Source organism: Nelumbo lutea, chromosome 1 (genome assembly GCF_056320005.1).
Source record: "Nelumbo lutea isolate HS-2025 chromosome 1, American lotus-T2T, whole genome shotgun sequence".
NCBI classification, from domain to species: domain Eukaryota; kingdom Viridiplantae; phylum Streptophyta; class Magnoliopsida; order Proteales; family Nelumbonaceae; genus Nelumbo; species Nelumbo lutea.
The window spans coordinates 119,017,585-119,040,265 of NC_142684.1; the positions used below are offsets into that span (position 1 = coordinate 119,017,585).

At 42.1% G+C, this 22,681-nt stretch overlaps 1 protein-coding gene across 15 annotated transcripts in view; it reads left to right on the top strand.

Annotated features, from left to right (window-relative positions):
- The first annotated feature begins 13,483 nt into the window (after window positions 1-13,483).
- LOC148877091 (soluble inorganic pyrophosphatase) overlaps window positions 13,484-22,681 on the top strand; it is a 28,054-nt gene continuing 18,856 nt past the window's right edge. Inside the window, exons 1-5 of one of the 15 annotated variants that reach the window (XM_088981525.1) lie at window positions 13,484-13,532; window positions 13,754-14,064; window positions 14,752-14,887; window positions 15,355-15,383; window positions 15,819-15,884. In XM_088981525.1, the coding sequence (XP_088837651.1) occupies window positions 14,758-14,887; window positions 15,355-15,383; window positions 15,819-15,884 (225 nt within the window). In that variant the 5' untranslated portion in view covers window positions 13,484-13,532; window positions 13,754-14,064; window positions 14,752-14,757. Of the gene's footprint in view, window positions 13,625-13,753; window positions 14,372-14,506; window positions 14,583-14,751; window positions 14,888-15,000; window positions 15,102-15,354; window positions 15,384-15,818; window positions 15,885-22,681 lie in introns of those variants that run through there. The other 14 variants (XM_088981535.1, XM_088981560.1, XM_088981545.1 and 11 more) reach the window with 14 other exon arrangements.

Genomic DNA, 22,681 nt, shown 5'->3' on the forward strand with positions numbered 1-22,681 from the left:
GAGACTGAACCAACAAGAACAGGTGAAAGGTAAAGAGAAGGCGGGTTCGGTAGGTACAAAAACCGCTCCTCTGCTCTCCGGGTCATCCCCTCTGTCTCCCGAGCTCTTAGCGACCCCGATGCCCAAGGACTTCAAGATGCCTCCCCTAGATAAATATGACAGATCTTTTGATCCTAACGATCACGTGGAATCCTTCCAGTCCTAGATGCACCTAGCTGGGGCTGACAAGTCCTGCATGTGCATAGCTTTCTCCACCAAATTCAAAGGAGTAGCTCGCACATGGTATCGGAACCTTGCACCAGGATCAATCAATAGTTGGGCGCAGTTCGTGGAGTTATTCACCTCGCACTTTATCACCAGCAAGAAGTGCCCGAGGTCACAAGAGAGCCTGCTTAATATGGTACAAAGAGAAGGGGAGTCCATTAGAAGCTACATCAAGCGCTTCAATGACACCTGCCTGCAGATCCCCGACCTAGACCCAGCGGTGAGATTCATGGCAGCGAAAAAGGGCATAACTCACAGGGAATTTAAATGGCATGTAGTGGCCAATAAATCGAAAGACAACACAAAATTCCTCAAACTCGCCGACCAGTTTATCGGAACTGAGGAAGAGATGAATTAGAAGACCGACAATCCAGTAGAGAAAAGAAAAAGAGATGGTGACAACACTGGTAATTATGGGAATAAAAGAAGAAATAGTAAATCCCTGACCAGGGGCGAAAACAAGTATGGGAGCCGATCTCCTTCGCGATCTCGCAAGTCAGGTCAACGCTTCAGGACCCCACCTGTTGAAAGGATGAACTACACACCCCTCAACGCTAAGCGAGGAGAAATCCTGATGGCTATCAAAGACTCCTCCTTTGTCAAATGGCCTCCTAGGTTGAGGGGAGATCCCACCACCAGAAACAGGAATGTCTACTGTTACTTCTATAGAGACCACGAGCATAGTACGGAGAACTGTAGGAACCTCCGCGACAAGATCGAGGAGCTCATCCGTTGCGGGTATCTGAAAATTTTCATATAGAGAGAAGAAATAAGTCAAGTAGATCGGCAAACAGACCGACAGGAGACCCAAAGAAGGAATGCTCCCGATTCCAATAGCAGGCAGAAAGAGCAGCCACCACAGCGGTTGCCGAGGAGAGAACGATCCGCGAGGTAATCAATATGATTATTGGTGGATCCATCATCGCGGGATGTACTTCGGTAGTGGGACGAACTTCAGTCCGCGAACTAGAAAAAGAGGAGTAGAACCCGCTGAAAATACCTCGACTTGAAGACCCTATTTACTTCATGGAGGATGATGCGTGCGAGATCCAGTATCCTCACAATGACGCCTTGGTGATAAAGCTAAGGCTAAACGACTTCGAAGTCAAATGCATCCTGGTGGACTCGGGCAACTCGGCAGACATACTATTCAAAGACACATTCAAAAAGTTGTAGCTCCAGGAAGGCGACCTAAATTCGAAAGATACCCCCTGGTAGGCTTCAGCGGCAAGGAGGTCAGACCTCTAGGGCGAGTCTCAGTACCCATAGAGGTCGGCACGTGGCTGAATATTGTAAGGTTCGAGCACATGTTCCTGGTGGTCGCAACTCCCTCTCCTTACAATGCCATAGTAGGTCGGCCTATTACGCATACCCTACGTGCAGCAGTATCCACCTACTACCTAGCAATGAAGTTCTCTACGGACTACGGAGTAGGGGTTGTGCGAGGCGACCAACTCAAATCTCGCAAGTGCTACGTCGCCGCCCTCAAGAGAAAAGCCAAACTAGCGGCTGACATCGAGCTCGAGCGACCTACGAAGTATGCCAAAGAGCAAGCTACACCAACAAAGCAAGTGCTACATCGCCGCCCCTAGTCAGGCCAGTTAGACAGAAAAAGCGCAACCTCACCCTGGAACACTAGAGGATAGTCAATGAAGAGGTCGGGAAGCTCTTAGCGACAGACTTCATCAGGGAGGTTCATTACCCGAGCTGGGTAGCTAACCCGGTTTTGGTAAAAAAGGCCAACGGTAAATGGCACATGTGCGTCGATTATACCGACTTGAATAGGGCCTACCCAAAAGACTGTTTCCCGCTACCCAAGATCGACCGCCTAGTGGATGCGACCTCAGGGCATGAGTTGCTGAGCTTTTTGGATGCATACTCTGGTTACAACTAGATCAGGATGGACCCCTGCTGATGAAGAAAAGATAGCCTTTATAACTGAGCTCGGGTTGTATTGCTACAAGGCCATGCCCTTCGGATTAAAAAATGTTGGGGCAACCTTTCAAAGACTTGTAAACAAGATTTTTGAGTCATTAATTGGCGATAAAGTTGAGTGCTATGTAGATGACATGGTTGTTAAGACCCAATTTTCAAATTTTTTATTAAACGATTTGCAAAGTGATTTTGAAATTTTATGAAAGTATAATTTGAAATTAAATCCCAACAAGTGTGTCTTCGGGGTCACCTCAGGTAAAATCTTGGGCTACATAGTCAACCGACGTGGCATCGAAGCCAACTTGGAAAAAATAAAGGCCATCTTAGATATGAGACCACCCTGTAAATTAAAAGAGGTTTAGAGGCTGAATTGCCGGATAGCCGCTCTGAGCCATTTTATGTCTAAGTCGGCAGATCGTTGCCTACCTTTCTTTAAGGCTATAAAAAAGAGTAAAGACTTCGAGTGGACTACGGAGTGTTAGCTCGCCTTCGATGAGCTAAAAAGATACTTAGCTAGTACCCCGGTTCTGACCCGATCCAAGGAAGGGGATATTTTAAACTATACCTCTCTGCAAGTGATGAGGTGGTCAGCTCGGTACTGATCAAAGAGGTAGATCGGGTCTAACGACCCATCTACTATGTTAACAAAGTTTTGCAAGATGTTGAAACAAGGTATCTGGAGATCGAGAAACTGGCGTACGTTCTAGTCATAGCAACACGCAAGCTTCGTCCGTACTTCCAAGCCCACACCATCGTCGTCCTCACTAATAAGCCTCTAAGACAGATCCTGCTCAAGACCGAGGTGTCTGGCAGATTGACGAAGTGGGCTATCGAACTCAGCGAGTATGACATCCAGTACAAACCTCGGACGGCAATTAAAGCCCAAGCCTTGGCCGATTTTGTGGTAGATTGTACGTTCAGTACCGCAACTCCCGATCTGGTCGAGCCCGAGCACATGGTGGAAGCTTCAACCAGTGCGACACCAATCCCAGTTAGAGCAGGTTCGACCTGGGACGAGGAGCCTTGGATCCTCCACGTTGACGACTCGTCCAACCAACAAGGAAGCGGTGCGGGAATAATTCTATATGGTCCATGCAAGGGCAAAGTTGGAATACGCACCCTGGTTCGGGTTCCCAGCATTGAACAACGAAGCAAAGTACGAAACATTGGTTCCCGGGCTCACTCTAGCAAAGGAACTGAAGGCTAAGCACCTTGTCATATGCAATGACTTCCAGCTCGTGGTCAACCAAGTCAGCGGCGAATATGAAGCCTGCGATCCCATCATGGCAGCTTATTTGGCCCAAGTCAGGGAGATACTGCGCGACTTCATTAGGCAGATTCCAAGATCCAAGAACACTGAGACTGACGCCTTGTCCTGGTTAGCTAGCACAAGCAGCAACACCATGCAGACCGTGTATATAGAAGACTTACCTCGGCCTAGCATTCTTGAGGGGGGGGCAGGAGAGGTTGCTCCTGTAGCACAAGCAGAGCCGAGTTGGATTGACCCGCTCGTGAGTTATCTGCTTCACGAGACCCTCCCTACAGAATGCAGTGCGGCCCGATGGGTAGAACGCTAGTCGGCTAAGTACGTCATTATAGATGGACAACTATACAGGAGATCTTTCACGCTCCCCTACTTGCGTTGCTTGCGACCCTCAGAGACCGAACTCGTTCTCCGCGACACCTATGAAGGCTTGTGCGGCAAACACTTGGAGGGCAGGGCTCTCGCCCAGAAGGCATTACGACAAGGTTACTACTGGCCCATGATGAAGGTAGACGCACTCGAGCTCATCAAGAAGTGCGACAAGTGTTAGAGGCACGCCAACATCCACCATCGACCTGCTGCCGACCTCAAATACCTCACCAGCCCATGACCCTTCGCATAGTGGGGAATCAACATACTTGGCCCATTCCCGCCAGCAACAGGACAAAGGAGGTTCTTGGTCGTAGTAGTAGACTATTTTACGAAGTTGGTGGAAGCGGAACCTCTAACAACAATCATAACCCACAACATACAAAACTTTTTCTAGAGGAACATAGTGTGTCGCTTCGGGCTACCTTGGGTACTCATTTCCGACAACGGAAAGCAATTCGATGATATCAAGTTTCAGAATTGGTGTGCTGAGATGGGAATTCAGCAAAATTTCACCTCGGTGGCATACCCCCAAGCGAACGGGCAAGTGGAAGTCACCAACAGAGCCATACTCCGTGGATTGAAAGCTCGGTTAGCTCGAGCCAAAGGATTGTGGGTAGACGAACTGCCCAGTGTACTCTGGGCCTACCGAACCACCATCAAGACTGTCACGGGTGAGACTCCTTTTAACCTCACTTACGGCATGGAAGCGATAATCCCAGCAGAAATCGAGGTGCCTACACTACGCTTGGAGGCCTACGACGATGAGATAAATGATAACGAGCTCCATACCAACCTAGACCTGGTGGAAGAAGTACGAGACCTAGCATACATCCGGACTGCAACCTACCAACAGAGAGTAGCTCGATACTATAATGCCCAGGTCAAAAAGTGACACTTCCATGTTGGTGAGCTGGTTCTTCAGAAGGTTATGGTACTTGAGCCCGGTGTTGGTAAGCTTGAACCAAATTGGGAAGGTCCATACCGAGTAAGACGGGTATTCGGGAAAGGTACGTATGAGCTCGAGACCTTGGAAGGGAAACAAGTACCTCGAGCGTGGAACGTCGACAACCTGAGAAGATACTACTTATGATCGTCGAACTAGAGAGAGGACTGCGAGTCACTCCCATAAGCCTAAGGGCCATGATGCCGAGCGCATATAAGACCTCGGTACTATGATAAGTCCTAGTCACCTCTTCAGCATGGGTGGAAAAATCCCAATTGCCTCTTCGGCATGGGTGGATAAGTCCTAGTCGCCTCTTTGGCATAGGCAAACAAGTCCTAGTCGCCTCTCTGGCATAGGCAAATCTGCTCTCACACCTAAGGCATAGACAGTTCGGGTATAAACCCTACAACGTCTAACCCACCTCGGTGTACAATAATGATAAGTTACCCTACTCGAAGTCCAACTCGTTAGCTCGACAGTTCGAGGTAACCTACACTTGGAAAAATTTTATTTCAGTTATCCCTACTCGTAGTTTAGCTCGTTAGCTTGACAGTTCGGTGTAACTTACACATTTTTACTCCTACTTGGTTTAGTTCGCCAGTTCGGGAGTTATTAACACTTTGAATTTTTTTGCACGAAGATAGTCAAAATGTTTCCATTTCATTGATATAAAATTTTGAGTACAAAAGGAAGAAAAATGAGAAACTTTCACTATAAACCGAGTTCGGAGGCCCGGGGTGTACATCATAAGGGTCCAAGGAAAGAGGCAAGAGTGATGTATTCGGACTACCAGGCAGGTCGGTCTCCATATGATCCTCCTCCGCGTCCTCTCGGCCTGACGGGCCTGCCTCGGGAATCTCATCATCGCTTTCCTTTTCGGAGGAACCAAATTCTTTGTTGGCCGCCTTCGCCATCTCGAGAGTGAGGTCGGACATAGAAACAACTCCGATGTCCAGATCGGGAAACTTCTGCCGCATCAGATATTTACATAGCTTGAAGCCATACCGGTAAGAGTTCGATCCGTACTCGACTTGGAGATTGTGGAACTCCAAAGACCCCTTGAAGCTTTCGAAGGCACACTCCCTCTCTTCAGCTTGCGCCTCTTGAATGGCGGTCTCGAAGATCTCAGTACGCTCTTTGATCATCGCTTCAAGGTTCTCATTCTTGCACTGAAGCTTCTCCTTCCCCTTAGTCAGTGCCAAGATCAGCTCCTATTGACTCCGAGCTCCCTTCTTAGCCTGAAGAATCTCACCCCGAGCTAAGTCCAGTTCGCGGTAAAGCTTCCGTGCATTCTCCTCGGCCTCTCGAACTTGCTTCAGGCAGACCTCAGACTAGTAGACCAACGAGTGAATGGCAGAGTTCACCTATCAAACAAAGCAGATGTAAGTACACTTAAAAAAGCAAACAAGGAAATGAAGTATAAAGTTAGAATATTCACCACCATGCAATAGTTGGCAGCCCCGCCTCCGAGTTGGCTTGTAGGCATGTCGGCCCACTCTGCGACCTCGGTAGGAAAAATGGCATCCTTACTCTTTAGGAGCCCGAGCCGAGGGGTCATTATACTTTCCTTCGGGGGCTGAGGTTCGAGCGTGGAAGTGCTCTCCAGTTCGCAAGGCGGAATGCCTTCGTCCTGGTCTTTGCCCAGTCCACAATGGGAGGCTGGGGACGAACCCCCTCCTCTGGAAGCTCGACATAGATCTGCTCCGGCGTAGCGACCTCGGGCGGAACGAGGGCAGAAGGACCGGCCTCCCGGCGAGCCTTCTTTGAGGCCTTCCTCTTCTTCCCTCTCTGAAAGCTCTTCAGAAGGTTCTTTGCATCGACCTCCGTCATGGCTACTGCAAGAGAAAAAGAAAATGTTAGTCACAAACTAAAGAAAATTCAAAGTAAATAAGTACCGAGGTGGAGGCCTACCAGGAGGGCTCAGCCCAACTCGCACAAGCTTCTCCTCAACCAAGAAATCTCTCATCTCCAGGCCGAAGTCCCTCTAGGAGTTAACGACCACCCTAGTCTTTGCATCTAACCTTACCCCGGGATCTTTGATAGCCACCCTCTAATGAGTCGAGAAGGGCCATCCCTCAGGGTTTCGAACAGAAAAGTATCTTCTCTTTTTGGCTGGTACTTTGTTCAAGCTGTCGAATACGATTTTGAACCCGGGCAGAGGAGAGATGTAGTAACTTTGTCGAATGTCACCGCGCAGACAAGCGAAGTTCTTTTTGATTGAACAAATCGAACTAAAAACGTCTAAGAACAGAGGTCGGTTGTACTCGTGGAACATGGAGATGGTACCTACTATAGTTTGGATGGAGTTTGGGTGTAGTTGGCCAATGATGATGTTAAAAAACTAGATAATTTCTATAATAAATGGGTGGAGCGGGAAGCGCAGCCCGACTACGAGCTGCTCTTCGAAAACCGCGAGCTCGTGGTGACCATGAACCCAAGGATACTGACTCAAGGGAAGACTAAAAACTAAGTTATTAGGAAGACGATAATGGGCTACCAAGGATAGTAGCCTGTCCGAGGTCATAGTAGAAGGCCCGAACTCATCCGGATCCCAACCCCGAGAAGAAGATGGGACCCCCTCTCTGGAGCTCGGTCCCTCCGCTCGAGATACGGGCTCCTCAGGCCGAGATGACCCAACTTTAGGTAAAGAGGTTTCCTCTAAGCGGCGAAGGGGGGAACTACCTAGCGAGGAGCTGACATTGCCAGCGGGAGCTGAGGACTGCACCTCGACACCCTTGAGCCCACTAGAGTCACCAAGGAGCCTATCTATGCTAGCACTAGACATGTTGAAACAGGAACAAGAAATGAGAACAAACTAAGAAAAGATGAACTCACCTAAAAGAAAACGACATTGGAATACAAAGGAGGAAGTAGCGAGTTGAAGGACTTTGACGCGACCTCGGGAGAGCTCAATCACAGGATTTTTGGCGAAGAAGAGGGGTCCCTCGGCCAACTATTTATAGTTCACCGCGAGGTGATCAACGATTGAGACCTGCTCGATCCAACGACTCTCATGAAAATTGATTGCACGACACCCGAGGTTGAAATCGGTTGAACCCGCTTTTAACGTTTGCAGAGTCCATAAACAGCGTGACGTCCGCGCGTACACCTGACGCGACTTGGGTTATTACTGGTTGAGCCGAAAGTCCGAACAGGTTCGACCAAATGATTCGCCCAGCAAACCACCTAGACCTCGTGCCAAATCCACTTGGACTCGTCGTGAACTCTTCTTACCGGGTTGAGACCCTTGGCCCGGAGAGTGGGGGGCAATTGATGAAGGGTGATTTGGCCTGACCTAGTAAAAAGGGGACGCGTGAAACGACCTGACTAAGAGATGACAGCTCAGCCTGACACGCCTAATTCGCAATCGTTGAGCTCAGATATTCAACCACCTCGGCACAGGGTCACTCCGGCCCCAAGGCACTTCGGCATTCAATCCAGTTCGGAAACAAAAAAGTATCAACTCGGGGATACCGACCTGGACCACTACGTGATGATCCCGAAAATCTCTCAAACAGACCCCGAACCTTGCAGGATCACGCTGCGTAACAACAAGCCTTATCTCCTTCCTGTCCGGTTTCGGGTGGAATTGATAAGCTTTATTAGTTGGTTGCGTTATCCCCTAATTAAAGCGGAAACGGATCTCATCATGATGAAGATCATGGAACCGATCTGCAAGACCCGCGATGACTCAACTATATAAAGGCTCCAACCCCGAGGGCATAAGGTACGCATGATTTTTTTGCTCTCTAGCTCTCTAGCTCTCTAAGCTCTCAAAGATATTCAGCTCGCATCAGATTACTAACTTAAGCAACGGAACGACCTCGCTGGGTTAGCCACCCCGGGTTCTTTGATCTTGTCTTGCATATTCACCTAGCTCGCCGTCCGACTGGAAACGAGCAGTCAGATCGCATTACATCAAAGTTCACTTAAACCAATGAATTTACAAGTTTGTGAATAAATATAAAAACAATTAATTGTTAACAACATGCTGTCCCGCCAGATGCTGAAGCTTGTTCTGCACGAATCCAATAAACCCTAATAGGGTGAGACAGAGGAAACCCTAAACTTCAAATATAGAAGCCACACGGAAGCTCTAAACCCTAAAATAAAAGGGAAGGGTATTCTGATTCAGGGTGAAGAAAGTGAGGAGAGGAAGAAGTGTGAGAGAAAGAGAGAGAGCCGTTTCACACTAAAAAATACAGTTATTCCTGAACAACACTTGAATGGAGCTCTAAACCAATGACGAAGATCAAGCGACACGAACTTCTTATTCTTATAGGCTTATCTCAGAGCCGCATTTTGTTTATGAGAAATCACCGTCAAAACCCGTGCAATTGACAACCTTACCACCTTTATCTTGGATAGCTTGTTCGGTGCTCCTCCAGTGACCTTAACTACTCGAAGCAGTGCTATCTCTGCATTCAGATCGTTTAACTGGTTCAAGAGCTCGGCCTTGGACTTTCCTCTGAGCTCATGAACCTTGATCCTCGCCATGGCTGTGAGAGCTGCCTACTATCTTCCCTCCTCCGTAGGTCTTCTTAAACCCTAAAAACGATATAAAATAATTGGTTTTAGACCGGATCAAATCTGGTTCAAAATAATAAAGTCTCGTGCCAGGTGCCAAAGACCACCGCCCAGTTATAGTTTTTCTTTAATTTAGTTTTGCAAGCGGCGGTGTTTTTGAGAACACCACCTTAGCTCTCTCTAAGGCGGTGGGCTTAAAGAGCACCGGCTCTAAACCGCCGACTTAGACTGTTTTTGTTGTTATGTGGGTTGGAGGAGGAAGATTTGAATCATTTATTTATTTTTAAGTGCTTTGTAATTCATAGAGTATGGTTCACCTCACGGTTATATAGTAGAGTGGACCAACACTCGTTATATTGGACAGTTTCTAATTGGTTACTCCATTGGTTTAAGCTAGATAACCCTTTGCAATCCAGTCAGGCTTCAATTTTTGCTCAGGGAGCAGTTATCATGTGGCATATCCGGAAGGCACATTGCAAACTTCAGATTGTTTACAATGTTTTCTAGCCTTTATCAATTGTTTTTGCTGCTAATGCTCAATTAGATGCGATCTCATTTCATATTTCTCCATAGCTTGACAGTAATTCTTTTCAAATCCCAATTCCAAGGTCCATTAAGTGGGTTAAACCTCCTGCTAATACCCTCAAATTCAATTTCGATGGAGCTTTGAATAATGTCTTTGGTGAAATAGGTTTCTAGCTGCATGACTCAGAAGCTAGTATATGTTTTGGGAGAGCTTTGAAATCTTCTTTGGGCACTCCATTGGAAGTTGAAGCAGGGACAGCCCTGGAGGATCTCAAATTTGCTATGGATATTGGAGTTTCTTCTCTTATTCTAGAGGGGGATTCTTACACTATCATTAAGAGTTTGTTGGACTTTGATTCTATCGCTCCTTGGCGGATTAGAACAATTATTGCTGATTGCAAACTCATAATCTCACAGATTCCTCACAGTACTATGGGTCTCTCGTATAATTGTAACAAAGATGCACACCAGTTGGCCAAACATGCTCTCAGTATTGCTCATTTGTACACATGGTCGACTCCTCCTGATTTTCTACTTGAGACCTTGTTATCTGATTGTAATTTTGAGCAGATTCGTTAATGAATTGCCTCCAGTACCTTGTTGGATGGCCTTTTGCCTTAAAAAAAAAGAAAAAAAAAAAAACTAAAGGGAAAAGAGGTTTTGGAATTAACAGAATAATACTATGAATTCTAGTTGGAAATATAAGATCTCTTAAAAGGCAATGACAACAATTACATCAATAATATAAATAGATCCTCATTAAGCTGAGAGCACTGATTAAGGTCGTTTTCTAGCATCACTTGCCTTCATGTATTGTTAGTCAAGCTTCATCTAACAGCAAACCCTGATCACAAAGTGATACTACAGTATGAATGACTGTTTATGGATGGTTGAAGCCTTCGGCCATCATAATATCAGCCTCCCTTGGGCCTAATTAATTGGGCCAGGCCTGTGTGATTATAACAATAAGAAATAGAAATGAACTTCTAATTGAATATCAAACAGATTTTAATGAGAGATAAATCATAATCAAGCCAATGAGATATTTTATAGATAGCATGTGTGCAGCCCTGAATAGACTCCTCCTTTTCTGCCTGTCATTATGTTATGTCAACATATCTGATAACACACATAACACATTGAATGAACATGCGAGGAAAATCGCATCTTTTGGATGGTGTTGGTCCAACCTGATAATATCATATTATCATTTAACTTGATTCATCCACATTTATATATGAGATTAATCACTCTCACTAATGTGTCAAAACAATTAAACATAACTTGAAAATATAATACTGAATTGGCTTAAATTGACTTGGATCAAATAGAAATGTCAAGGTTTTTTCTACTTCAATTTTGCATAACAAGGCTCGTACATCACACAGGTCCCCACTGGTGTTTATATATTTCTTTTATGAGCCCTCAAACCACCCTAGCCCTAGTGGCAATGGGATTTGATTTCAAATCTCTACTACAAGAAGCCAAGGCCTACGAATTGGTCGCCACAATCATCTGGTTAGTTCAATACAAGTCTTGCAGGTCACCAGTTTCATTGAACCAATCAAATCACTTAAGGGGGTGCTTTAGTTTTCATTTGTTTTTGAATTTGCTACATCAGGAAAAAAACATGTTTTAGAACTCTGTTTTCAGTTTTAGAAGTAAAAAACGAGTTGGCTTTGTCTTGAAAAATAATACATATTTTTTGAAACAAAAAAAAAAATGAAACATGATATTAAATAACCAGATGAAAACATATTTTTGAAAACAAAAATTTAAGAGCACGTTTTTGGTTTCAGATTTGGGAAAAAAAAAGGTAAACAAATGTTTAAAGTATCGTTATATATTGGACGATACGTATCGTTCCAGTACCCTTCTGATACGCCCCTACAGTGGGTGTATCGGGGGTCTGACCGGTTCAGGGGATGGAGGGGTCCTAGACCGGCTCCCCTGAACCAGTTTTGAAAAAAATTAAAAAAGCAATTATCAAAATGCCAGATATGCCCCTATCGGCGTATCGATATTTTGAACCATAACACAACCAATAACATGTTTGTTGTGTTCTTGTTTTGAGAAACAATCTGTTCTCAAACCACATGTTTTGATTTGTTTTTGGAACCAGAAATAAGAAAAGCAAATCACTTTTTAGAGCACTCCCTAAATTTCTGTTAGTTTTTTTTGGTACTTAACACGACACACACTAACTTTTCAACGTAGGTGATTAATGTGGGATTCAAATCTGCATCTCTGCTAGGCCTACCCAGATAACATACCAAATTACCATAACCTAATTCCTAAAATACTCCAAATATTCATGTCAATAAGATGTATTTTTAGATGGTTACATCAAGGCAGAAGATTTCCCAATACCCCACCCCACCACTGGGGACAAGGTAGAGTATTTTGGCCACAGGGCGGGGACGGGGATGGGTGCCCCACTTCAAACCAGCCCCGTTGCCATTCCTACCTAACATGCTTGATTTCAATTTTGAACCAACCAAAATCCACAAAAGAAATTTGTAATATCCAAAGTTTAATTTTGCAAATGCCATTCATGGCTACATGCTATCAATGGTTTGGTTGTGGCATAAGTAAAATTCACAATGTCACATTCATGGTAACTCTCATGTGGAATGTGGGTCGTGGGCTGAGCTAACTTTCCATGTGATCATTATTATTATGCTATACGGAAAGAAATCACTTGCTACAGAAGATCCACAATAATGTGTAGTAAATGTAATGGATCACCTATGATATTATACCAAACTTCTTTCTTGAATACTAAAATTTCTAGGGGTCAGTAAATATTGACCTTTTTTATTATTATTTTTGGTTTGGAATAATGGAAGTAATTGTATTACAACTTTGCAAATATTATGGTTCTCATGGTTTAAAGTATTTATACAAAACGAGTGGTATCTTTTGAAAAAGATGTAGTTCGAAATACCTGTTTCCAGATGTTTTGGAACCCTAATTTTTTTAATAATAAAAAATATATTTTTAATTTTCCAAAAAGCCAAAATTTGAGAAAAAACTAAAAAAAAGTGTTTCAACTGTTTCTAAATATCGATATAATACAGCCAATATAAGTATCGTATCAATACTTTGAACCTTTACTCTTAACAAAATAAATACACAAGTGGATTCATGTTACTACCAAGAAAAAAGGTTTAAGGTTACATATTCTTAAACTAGTAAAAATCATGCAGCTGAAGCAAAGAGCAAGGGTAACTTACAATCAAGTACGTAGGGAGGGCAATCAAGCGACGAATTTGCTAACTAACAAAGGTCATGAAGGAGAACCGTAGGGATAGTTGGTGGATTATCCGAACCTATATGGCAATACCAAATATCAACTCGGATCTGGAGGATGGATATGACAACACCCAAATTTGACCCAATTAGTGAAATCAGATTTCAATCTGAACCGGATCGGGTATAGGGAAATGATTTCTATCTGAATCGGATCGGGTATAGGAAAATGATTTCAATCTGAATTGGATCGGGTATAGGGAAATTGGATTGGATAGAATTATGCTGAAACTAGTCCGACTTGTAAAATGGATTACCCCAATTCAAGACAATTGGATCGGAATCTGAACTCTCGGAGTCCATAGACAGCTTTGGTCATGAATGGCAAGAAACCTTACGTTTCCTTATCTCCAAACTGGAACGCACCAAACAATCAAACATGTGGTAAAGGTAGTCCTTCGATCTGAGCATTTTTTTTTTTTTTGTAATTTTTTCAAACACAAATCGGATAAACCGAATTCCTGCAGCTTCAATCTTCAGAGGTAAAATGATTTTCTGTTCAATTAAACCTCTTCGCTCTTGATTGAGTCTGCGTATTTTACCTTTGTTCTACTTCCATGGCTAGTCACCTGGAAATATCATAGTTGAACTTGAACCGGTTTTATTTACAGAGTTTAAACAGTTATTCCTCGTTGTGACATGTTCAGGTCGGATGCTGACATGCTGTCCATTTGCTGCGATCCGGAAACCAAGTTATCCCACATGGCTTATTGGGTGAACCGTCAGATGATCATCCTGTTTCCATCTAACGTACCCTTTTAGAGGAGACCGACCGGTAGACAGTGCCCGTGAAGTTAGGATTACTTTTTGTCCTTCAGCGACTCAGCGTGCTTTAAGAACCGGGAAGAAAGAAATAGAATATTCTATTCCTATTCGGTATTCATCTCCTCCATCGATCTGAAGAAATATTCTTTTCTTCTCTGTAAGTATCTGAGGCTTTCTCTGTAAGTTCACTTTGCCTGCTTGATAACTTCAAGAACATTTTAATGGCCATCGTCGATTTTCTTTTTTGAGGAGCATTTTCTATTAATACTTATTTACTCCAATAATACGTTTAAAACTGCAAACTCGACGAATATAAAGTACAGTTTTGCTGTTACTTGGGATCCTTAGTCAGTGTTTAGTTTACTTCAGATCTCATAGTTTTACTGGATTCCTTAGCTTATTGGTCCCATTTTGTCTTTGTTTTTTATGCATGGTACTTGATGATTGCTTTTTGCTCTTCTCTTGTAGGTGAAACTGCAGTTGTTTATGTTCTGCAACTGCTGCTCTTGTTTTTATCAGCTTTAAGCTTATCCTATATTGCCTTTTTATTGTTGTTATTGTTATGTTATTATTGGTTATTCTATTTTTCTATTTAACAGGCGGGTCATTGTAGTGTTTTGGCCAACTGATTGAGAAAAATTTCCCTATTTCCGTTGCGTGTTACTATCAGATGTGGTTCGTTTTTTTTTATCTTGTTTATGTTTTTACATGCTGTTTATTTGTTATTTCTTTTTAGATGGAAATTTCTCCGTTTGTTCTTTGGTGGTTTCTGTGTTAGCTGAGTTTGGCAGGAGATTTATTATTTGCTTAAGACTTATATTTATGTCTTACTGTTATTTCAAAGCTAAAGATGGCTAACAACGATAGAGAAGGGAGTGGGAAATTTGCATATTCTTCTCCTGTTGTTCTCAATGAGAGAATCCTTTCTTCCATGTCTCGAAGATCTTTTGCTGCTCATCCATGGCATGACTTAGAGATTGGTACTCTGCTAGTCCAACATTGCAGTTATTTTGTTCCTTTAAATAGATTATTATGAATTGATAGACTTCCTTCAAAGTATACATGAGATTTCCTGTGCTTGAGGGTTGCAGGAATCTTAGCTCCACATCTGGGAGGTGGGATGCAGTGTCCACAGTCCTGGTGCATCAGATGTGCAGCTTAGATTTGATTCTCTTGTGCAGACTATGAGCATAGGTGTCCTTATAATTTTCCTTTTATAAAATCATGCATCAGATCTCTTAATACTTCAATTTATTTTGGTTACTTTCTATTCCCATACGTCTTATGTTCTTGATTAGCAATTTTAGACCTCTCTCACCATTCACAAGAAAAGAAACATTTTTAGACCTATCTAACTAGGAATCTTTTCAGCTTAAAGGTTCTTTTATTTTATTTTTTTTGAACCCTATTTCTTTGGGTATTCATGTTTGTTTTTTAATTTATGCAGGACCAGGAGCACCAGCAGTTTTCAACTGTGTAAGTTAACTCTTCTTCTTCTACTTTTAATGTGTAGTTAAGAGGTTAACAGAGCAGGCTGCCCTATTACCTGACCTAAGCCTTTTAAAAGAATGCCTGGAAAGCGAAACACCGCTTACTGTTGACATATGCTTCTAAGAGGTACCCACCACGATGAATCCAGGTTCATCACACTCCCATGCACATGTGCCTATGCTAATGTTTCTAGTATTATGACCTCTACATGAAAAAACGATTTCTTCATTGGCAAAAGCTTTGGTTATGCGTGTTTTAGCTTGGAGGTCATGTGTGGGTGAATGCCTGAGGCAGCAAGGTTATTATTGAACCAGGCCTGAAGCATTTTGGCTGATGTTAAGTTGCATCTTGTTACTGGTAGTTATTTATGTCTCATGAATTCTGCTTCCAATCAAATCTTATTCTGAAGTTCCTCTACAGGTGGTTGAAATTAGCAAGGGTAGCAAGGTCAAGTACGAGCTTGACAAGACTAGTGGCCTTATAAAAGTATGAATTCCTTCTTAAAGTCTTCCCTTGTTGCTCTTAGTGTTCTGTTTTTAGGTCATGCTCAACGTTTGGAATGCCTTTTGATTATTTGCATGTTAGCAAAAATATGTTGGTCATAGTATGGGGGGTGGGGACCTACTTCTCATTTTAACTAGTGCTAATTGATAGATTATCAAATGCAAACACTTGTAACTTTGTTTTTGGTCACCCACTATTTCCAACCATGAATTTCATTGGAGATTTCATGTGGCTGTATACTTTTTTATGTGAACCGAACTAAGAACAAGAGAGAGAACAGATTTAGGGGTGTCAAGAATAGTCGACCCCCACCCTAAAGAGTCCCTTTTATATTAAAAGATATGAAAGATATGTACAGTTACAAGAATCCCCTTATAGGGCTGAAAGGTAAAAGAAACAAATAAAATAATGAGAATAATGTTACTGTACAACAAGGGCTATACTAATAATGTACATCAAGATATATCTTCACACTCCCCCTCAAAGTAATGAAACTGATGCAGTTTTCCCATAAGAACAAGGTGTCAACTGTCGACTCTTAGTCATGGCCTTGGTGAAGATGTCAACAATCTGCATGTGAGAGGCTACATGAGGAAGAGATATAGAGCCAACAATGAGAAGGTCTCTAATAAAGTGACAATCCACCTCGATATGTTTAGTCCTCTCATGGAAGACAGGATTAGATGCAATATTGATAGCACTTATATTATCGGCATGTAGGGGAATAGGAGTAGGAAGTTGAGTACCAAAATCCATGAAAAGAGACTTCAACCAAACAATCTCACTACAGGCAAAAGACATGGCTCTATACTCAGCTTCAGTAGAAGACTTGGAGACAATTTGTTGTTTCTTATACTTCCAGGAGATGAAAGAGTCATCCATGAAGATGCACCACCTAGTAGTGGATCGATGAGTGTCAGGACAACCAACTCAGTTTGCATCAGCATAAACTCTCAACTGTATGGGTGATGAGGAAGAGAAAAACAGTCCCTGAGAAGTTGTATCTCTAACATAATAGATCATGTGGCGAACATCAGTCATATGAGGTTGTCGAGGGACATAAACAAATTGACTAACGACCTGAACAACATGTGAAATATCAGGCCGAGTCATAGTGAGATAGATCAGAGAGCCAACAAGCTGACGGTACAAAGTAGCATCAGGAAGAATTAGCCTTCAGATTTAGACTACTTGACATTCTACTCCAAAGGGGTATCAACATGTTTCTCATCAGTAATTCCAACTAGTTTGACGAGATCAGAGGCATATTTTTGCTGACAAATGAAGTACCCTTGACTGCTACGATGGACTTCCAAACCCAAAAAATAGTAAAGGGGCCCAAGTCCTTCATGTGAAAAGAGTTATGAAGTAAGGATTTCAACTCACAAATGCCATCATGATCATCCCCAGTTAAAAGCATGTCATCAACATACAACAGTAGAATAGTGATACCCTAGGGCCTTCTCTTAACAAAGAGAGAGTAATCAGAGGAACTCTGATTATACCCAGCTGCAATATCTCGAAAGTGCTCAAACCAAACCCTGGGTGCCTGCTTTAGACCATATAAGGATTTCTTTAGGCGACAGACACATGAAGAATCACTGCAATATCCAGGTGGAGGCTTCATGTAGACTGTCTCCTTTAGTTGACCATGAAGAAAATCATTCTTAACATCTAGTTGGTAGATAGTCCAAGAATGAATAGCAAATATGGCTAGAAGAGATTGATAAAAAAAATATATGGCTAGAAGAGTCCGAATTGTGGTGATCTTAGCAACCGCGACAAAGTTTCTTCATAATCAATTCCATATTCCTAACTGTATCCTTGGGCAACTAACCAAGCCTTATATCGATCAAGGGAACCATCTGACTTCAGTTTGATTGTATAGACCCAACACCTTCCAACAATAGAAGCATTTGGAGGAGCAGGCAGAAGATCCCAAGTATCATTCTCATGAAGGGCTTGAATTTTGGCATCCATGGCTTCTTTCCACTAAGGACTTCTAATGGCTTGCTGATAAGATCTAGGAATATCTGTGGAATAAAGTACAACAGAAAAGAAACTATGGTTTGAAAGAAAACCATAGCGGCTAGGAGGTCGAGAAATACGAGTAGAATGACGAAGTGGAATAGCAGAACTACCATCTGACATAGGAGGATCTTGGGGTGAAGTGTCACTTACAGGAGGTGCAGAAGGAGGATGCTCTGGACCAGGTGGAAGGGGGGTTATAGGTGCAAGAACTGGGACACATAGCAGTCCTGCAAAACAGAGATAGAAGGAGAAGAAAATCTAGCAATTCCAACAAAGAAGGAAATATGTTCAAGAAACACAACATTCCGTGAAATCCGAATACAACGAATAGCAGGTTCATAACACAAGAATCCTTTGTGGTCAGGATTATATCCCACAAAGGCACACATAGCAGACTGAGCAGTTAATTTAGAATGTTCACGAACAAGAAGATGTACAAAACAAAGGCAACCAAAAACATGAAGACTGGAGAAATCTGGGGGATAACCAAAAAGTTTTTGGAAGGGAGAAGTGTTGCCGAGAACAGAGGAAGGAAGATAGTTGTTCAAATACACAGTTGTATTGGTTGCTTCTACCCAAAACAAAGTTGGAGTGTGGGATTCCTATAGTAATGTCCACACTGAGGATATGTCCATTCTTCCGTTCAACTACACCATTTTGTTGTGGAGTGTCTGGGCAGCTGCGCTAAGATTGAATTCCATAACTCCTCAAGTAGGCCTGAAAGTCTCCGTCACTATATTCTCCCCCTGAATCTGAACGGAGGATACTCAAATTACACTTGAAGCGAGTTTGCACCATAGTATGGAATAATTTAAATGTGGCAAAGACTTTTGATTTGTGCCATAAAAAATAAATCCAAGTGTATTTGGTACAATCATCTATAAACAATACAAAGTATTTGTATCCCAACCGTGAAGTAATAGAAGCAGACCAAACATCACTATGTATTATCTGAAAATGTTTAGTGGCATGTTCAAAAGTGTGAAGAAAAGGTAAAACATGACTTTTACTCAAACAACAAGCAGTGCAAGAAACATCAAAAGTATGAACAAGAGGAATTTTATTCTTAATTAAATCGGAGTCAAACAAAATTTTCAATTTTTGAGAATATGGATGACCCAGTCGTTTATGCCATAAATCCCAAACATTATTTCTATAACTCAACAGAGAATTAGACATAGAAGAACTAAGAAAAGCCGAGGATGCTCCTGATTGAGACTTCTCAAACTCCAGCGCAAATAGACGGCCTAACCTACGCCCATTCCCTTTCACCTTCCTAGTGTATAGGTCTTGTATCAAGCAACCATCATGAGAAAATGTGAGAACATTTCCTTCATCAACAAGTTGACCAACATAAATCAGATTAGTAGTAAGGTTGGGTACTAAGAAGGTTTTGGAGAGAGGGAAGGATCTAGTGGGTGACAGTTTAAGGGATAAGTCATTACTACCAATAATGTCTAATTTTTCACCATTGGCAATAATAATGTGTTTGTGGTGAGTCTCAGTAGATGGATTTGGGTGATTGAGGTAGGCCTGGTGGCACCTGAATCTATAATCCAAGCATGTGAAGGGGAAGAACAATATGCAGAGGACTTACCATACAACTCAATAGCAGAGAAAGCAGAGGATACCAATTGCCGAACCTTTTCTTCATCCATAGCACTACTTGAATCACTTTTAATCGAAGAATTACCCTTGGTGGACACAGTGTTAGTTGCCTGTCCATCTATTACCTGATAGGCCTGCGGTTGAGTCTTTTTTTGAGAACCCTTAGCTGGTTGGATTGGACAATCTGGAATGATGTGACCATATTGCTTGCAATAGGTGCACACATTCTTCTTTTTACAGTGAGAGACAATGTGTCCAAAACCCTTACACTCATAACATTGGGTTTTGGAGAAGTCCTTGGAGGTTGACTTCTTACCTCCATGAGCAACAAAAGCTGTTTCAACCCCTACTTCAGTCATCTTTCCATCAAATCTGACTAGTGAGAAACCTAGTCTCTTCCTTCAGTGGCTCCCCAAAACAGAGTTCATATCTGGAAGTGTTCCCCTACTCAAAATATTGGACCTGATTATCTCATATTTAGGTCTAACCTCATAAAAAACTGAGTTACCTTCCTCTTTTCAAAGTGTTTCTAGAGATATTTCACACATTCCGCTGAGTTCGAGGGATCAATATGGACGATTTCGTATTCACCCCACAGATCAAGAAAACTTGAATAATATTCTTGTATCATTCTATCTCCTTGATTGTAGGCAAATATCTCTGATTCTTTTTTATACTACTTAGGTACATTGGGCTGTTGATAAACTTTCTCTAGATACGAATACATTTCATAGCTTGTTTTCATTCTTCTCATAGGTACAGAAATATGATAATCAATAGAACTAAGAATCCAAGAAACAAGCTTGTCGTTATCCAGTTTCCATTGTTGTAAGGCTTTGACCTCAGTCTCAGTTGGTTTGGTGACAGTCCCATTCAGGTATCCTTCCAAACCTTTCCCTTCAACATAAAAATCAAAATGGACTTCCACATCCCATAATTCTGTCCATTCATCTTCACAAGAATAATATCCCCTCTATCTGAAGTCATTACAGCATAAAACAACAAAAATAGGGTTCGGCAATAGTCCTAAAGAACTAGACTGAAGTAAAAACTGATCAAAGAAAGCAAGATAAACAGTAATTGAATCCAAGAGAGTCAAAAATTGAGAAAAGAAGCCCCATACTGTCACCAGAGATTGTCCAAGATCCAACAATAGAAGAAAACTGGATACACCGTCCAAAAAAGGAAAGTCTGGACACAGCTGCCCAGAAGAGATGTACAGATCTCTCTCAAAACTTCACGGATCTCAATGAAAACTTCAGAATATGTTGAGGGCTAGGCGACAATTCCTTTCAAATCTTACTACAAACTGATGTCAAACGAGAGAGATCCAATGAAATCTCTCTTGCTAGGTGTGCAAAGTACAGAAAAATGGTTCCTAGAAAGATCAAGACAGTCCAGGACCAATCGGCAGTGATAAAAGTTCTCAGCTGATTAAAAAAAAGGCGAAATGGATCAAAGAGTAACCTGCTCTGATACCATGTGAACCGAACTGAGAACAAGAGAGAACAGATTTAGGGGTGTCAAGAATAGTCGACCCCCACCCCAAAGAGTCCCTTTTATATTAAAAGATATGAAAGATACGTACAGTTACAAGAATGCCCTTATAGGGCTGAAAGATAAAAGAAACAAATAAAATAATGAGAATACTGTTACTGTACAACAAGGGCTATACTAATAATGTACATCAAGATATTTCTTCACATTTTTTTCCTTTCCTGATCTTCAAGGGAAACCTAAAGTAATAGTCTGAAAATTTGATATTTTTCTTGCTTTTTGGATTGACAGAATTTGAAAAATATCCTAAGGTTGTTTCAACTTTTTTTTTTTTGATAAGTAAGAGTAATTTTATTAAATCAAATAACAAAAATACATGTTACCCCCCTAGGATTGAACCATATACACCAAAACTGCCCAAGCCTGAGACACAATTACAAAGTAACACAAAATAGATCTCCCCTTGACACCATCTGCTTGGCCAGAGAATCAGCCATTGCATTTGCTGATCTTCTAACCCACTGAAACCTGACAGTCATATTCCTTGTCATCCATTTAGCTTTCTTTAACAGATTCCTGTAGCCCCAACAAGCTGTTTCTGGTACAAAGTAACCCAAAATAGATCTCCCCTTGACACCATCTGCTTGGCCAGAGAATCAGCCATTGCATTTGCTGATCTTCTAACCCATTGAAACCTGACAGTCATATTCCTTGTCATCCATTTAACTTTCTTTAACAAATTCTTGTAGCCCCAACAAGCTGTTTCTGGCCTAATTAGCCAGCCTACCACCTTGGAATCCCCTTCTACTAGCAGATTTGTCACACCACTTTGACTAGCCATCTGTATACCTTGTACTGCTGCTAGTAGCTCTGCCCTTATTGAATCACCTTCACCCACTGGTCCTGAAAATAGAGAGAACATATTGCTGTCTTTGTCTCTCAGAATCTCACCAATTCCCGATGTTTCAACTTTAAATATGAAACATTATATGTATTAGGGAATGTAGGAGCCAAACCACCATTCAACAGGTTCCTCTCAAGTAAATCAACACAGCATTTATTCCAGGAGCTCTTAGATTCACATCTATCATTGCAACCACTTATGCAAGAAAGATCTAAAATAATAGGACAAAGTAGGGGCAGGATTAAGGAGATTTATCTCTATTCAAGAGCTTCTGTTCCTTATCTTTTTTTCAAAAGTCAATGACTTGACCCTTTTTAAAAGCAACTGGGAATATTTTTTGTAGCTTTGGACTTGCAACCGGCCATCATGTTAATGCCTATAAATAGTTCAGAGCCAACAAAATGACATACACTTCAAGGTTTGAAGTTTCAACCGTCCCTCTCCTCATGGACACAAAAAAAAACCATTACTGCAAAAATTGCAAGAGAAAACAATGGCAAGGTACTTAAAAATCATCCATGTTGTCAAGATCATATCAGCTTCAGCAAAAACACACAAAAAAAATTATAATAAAAGCTGACAGCCAACATTATTTTGACTTGATGAAAAGAAATAGAACCAGCTATTGCAGCTTCTCTTCCCTTTCCTTCTTTCCTTCCTTCCTTCTGTATGAGGCGTTGATGCCTTAGAGATGCCTCGGGGCATTTTGAGTACACCTTGTAGGTGTACACCTCACACG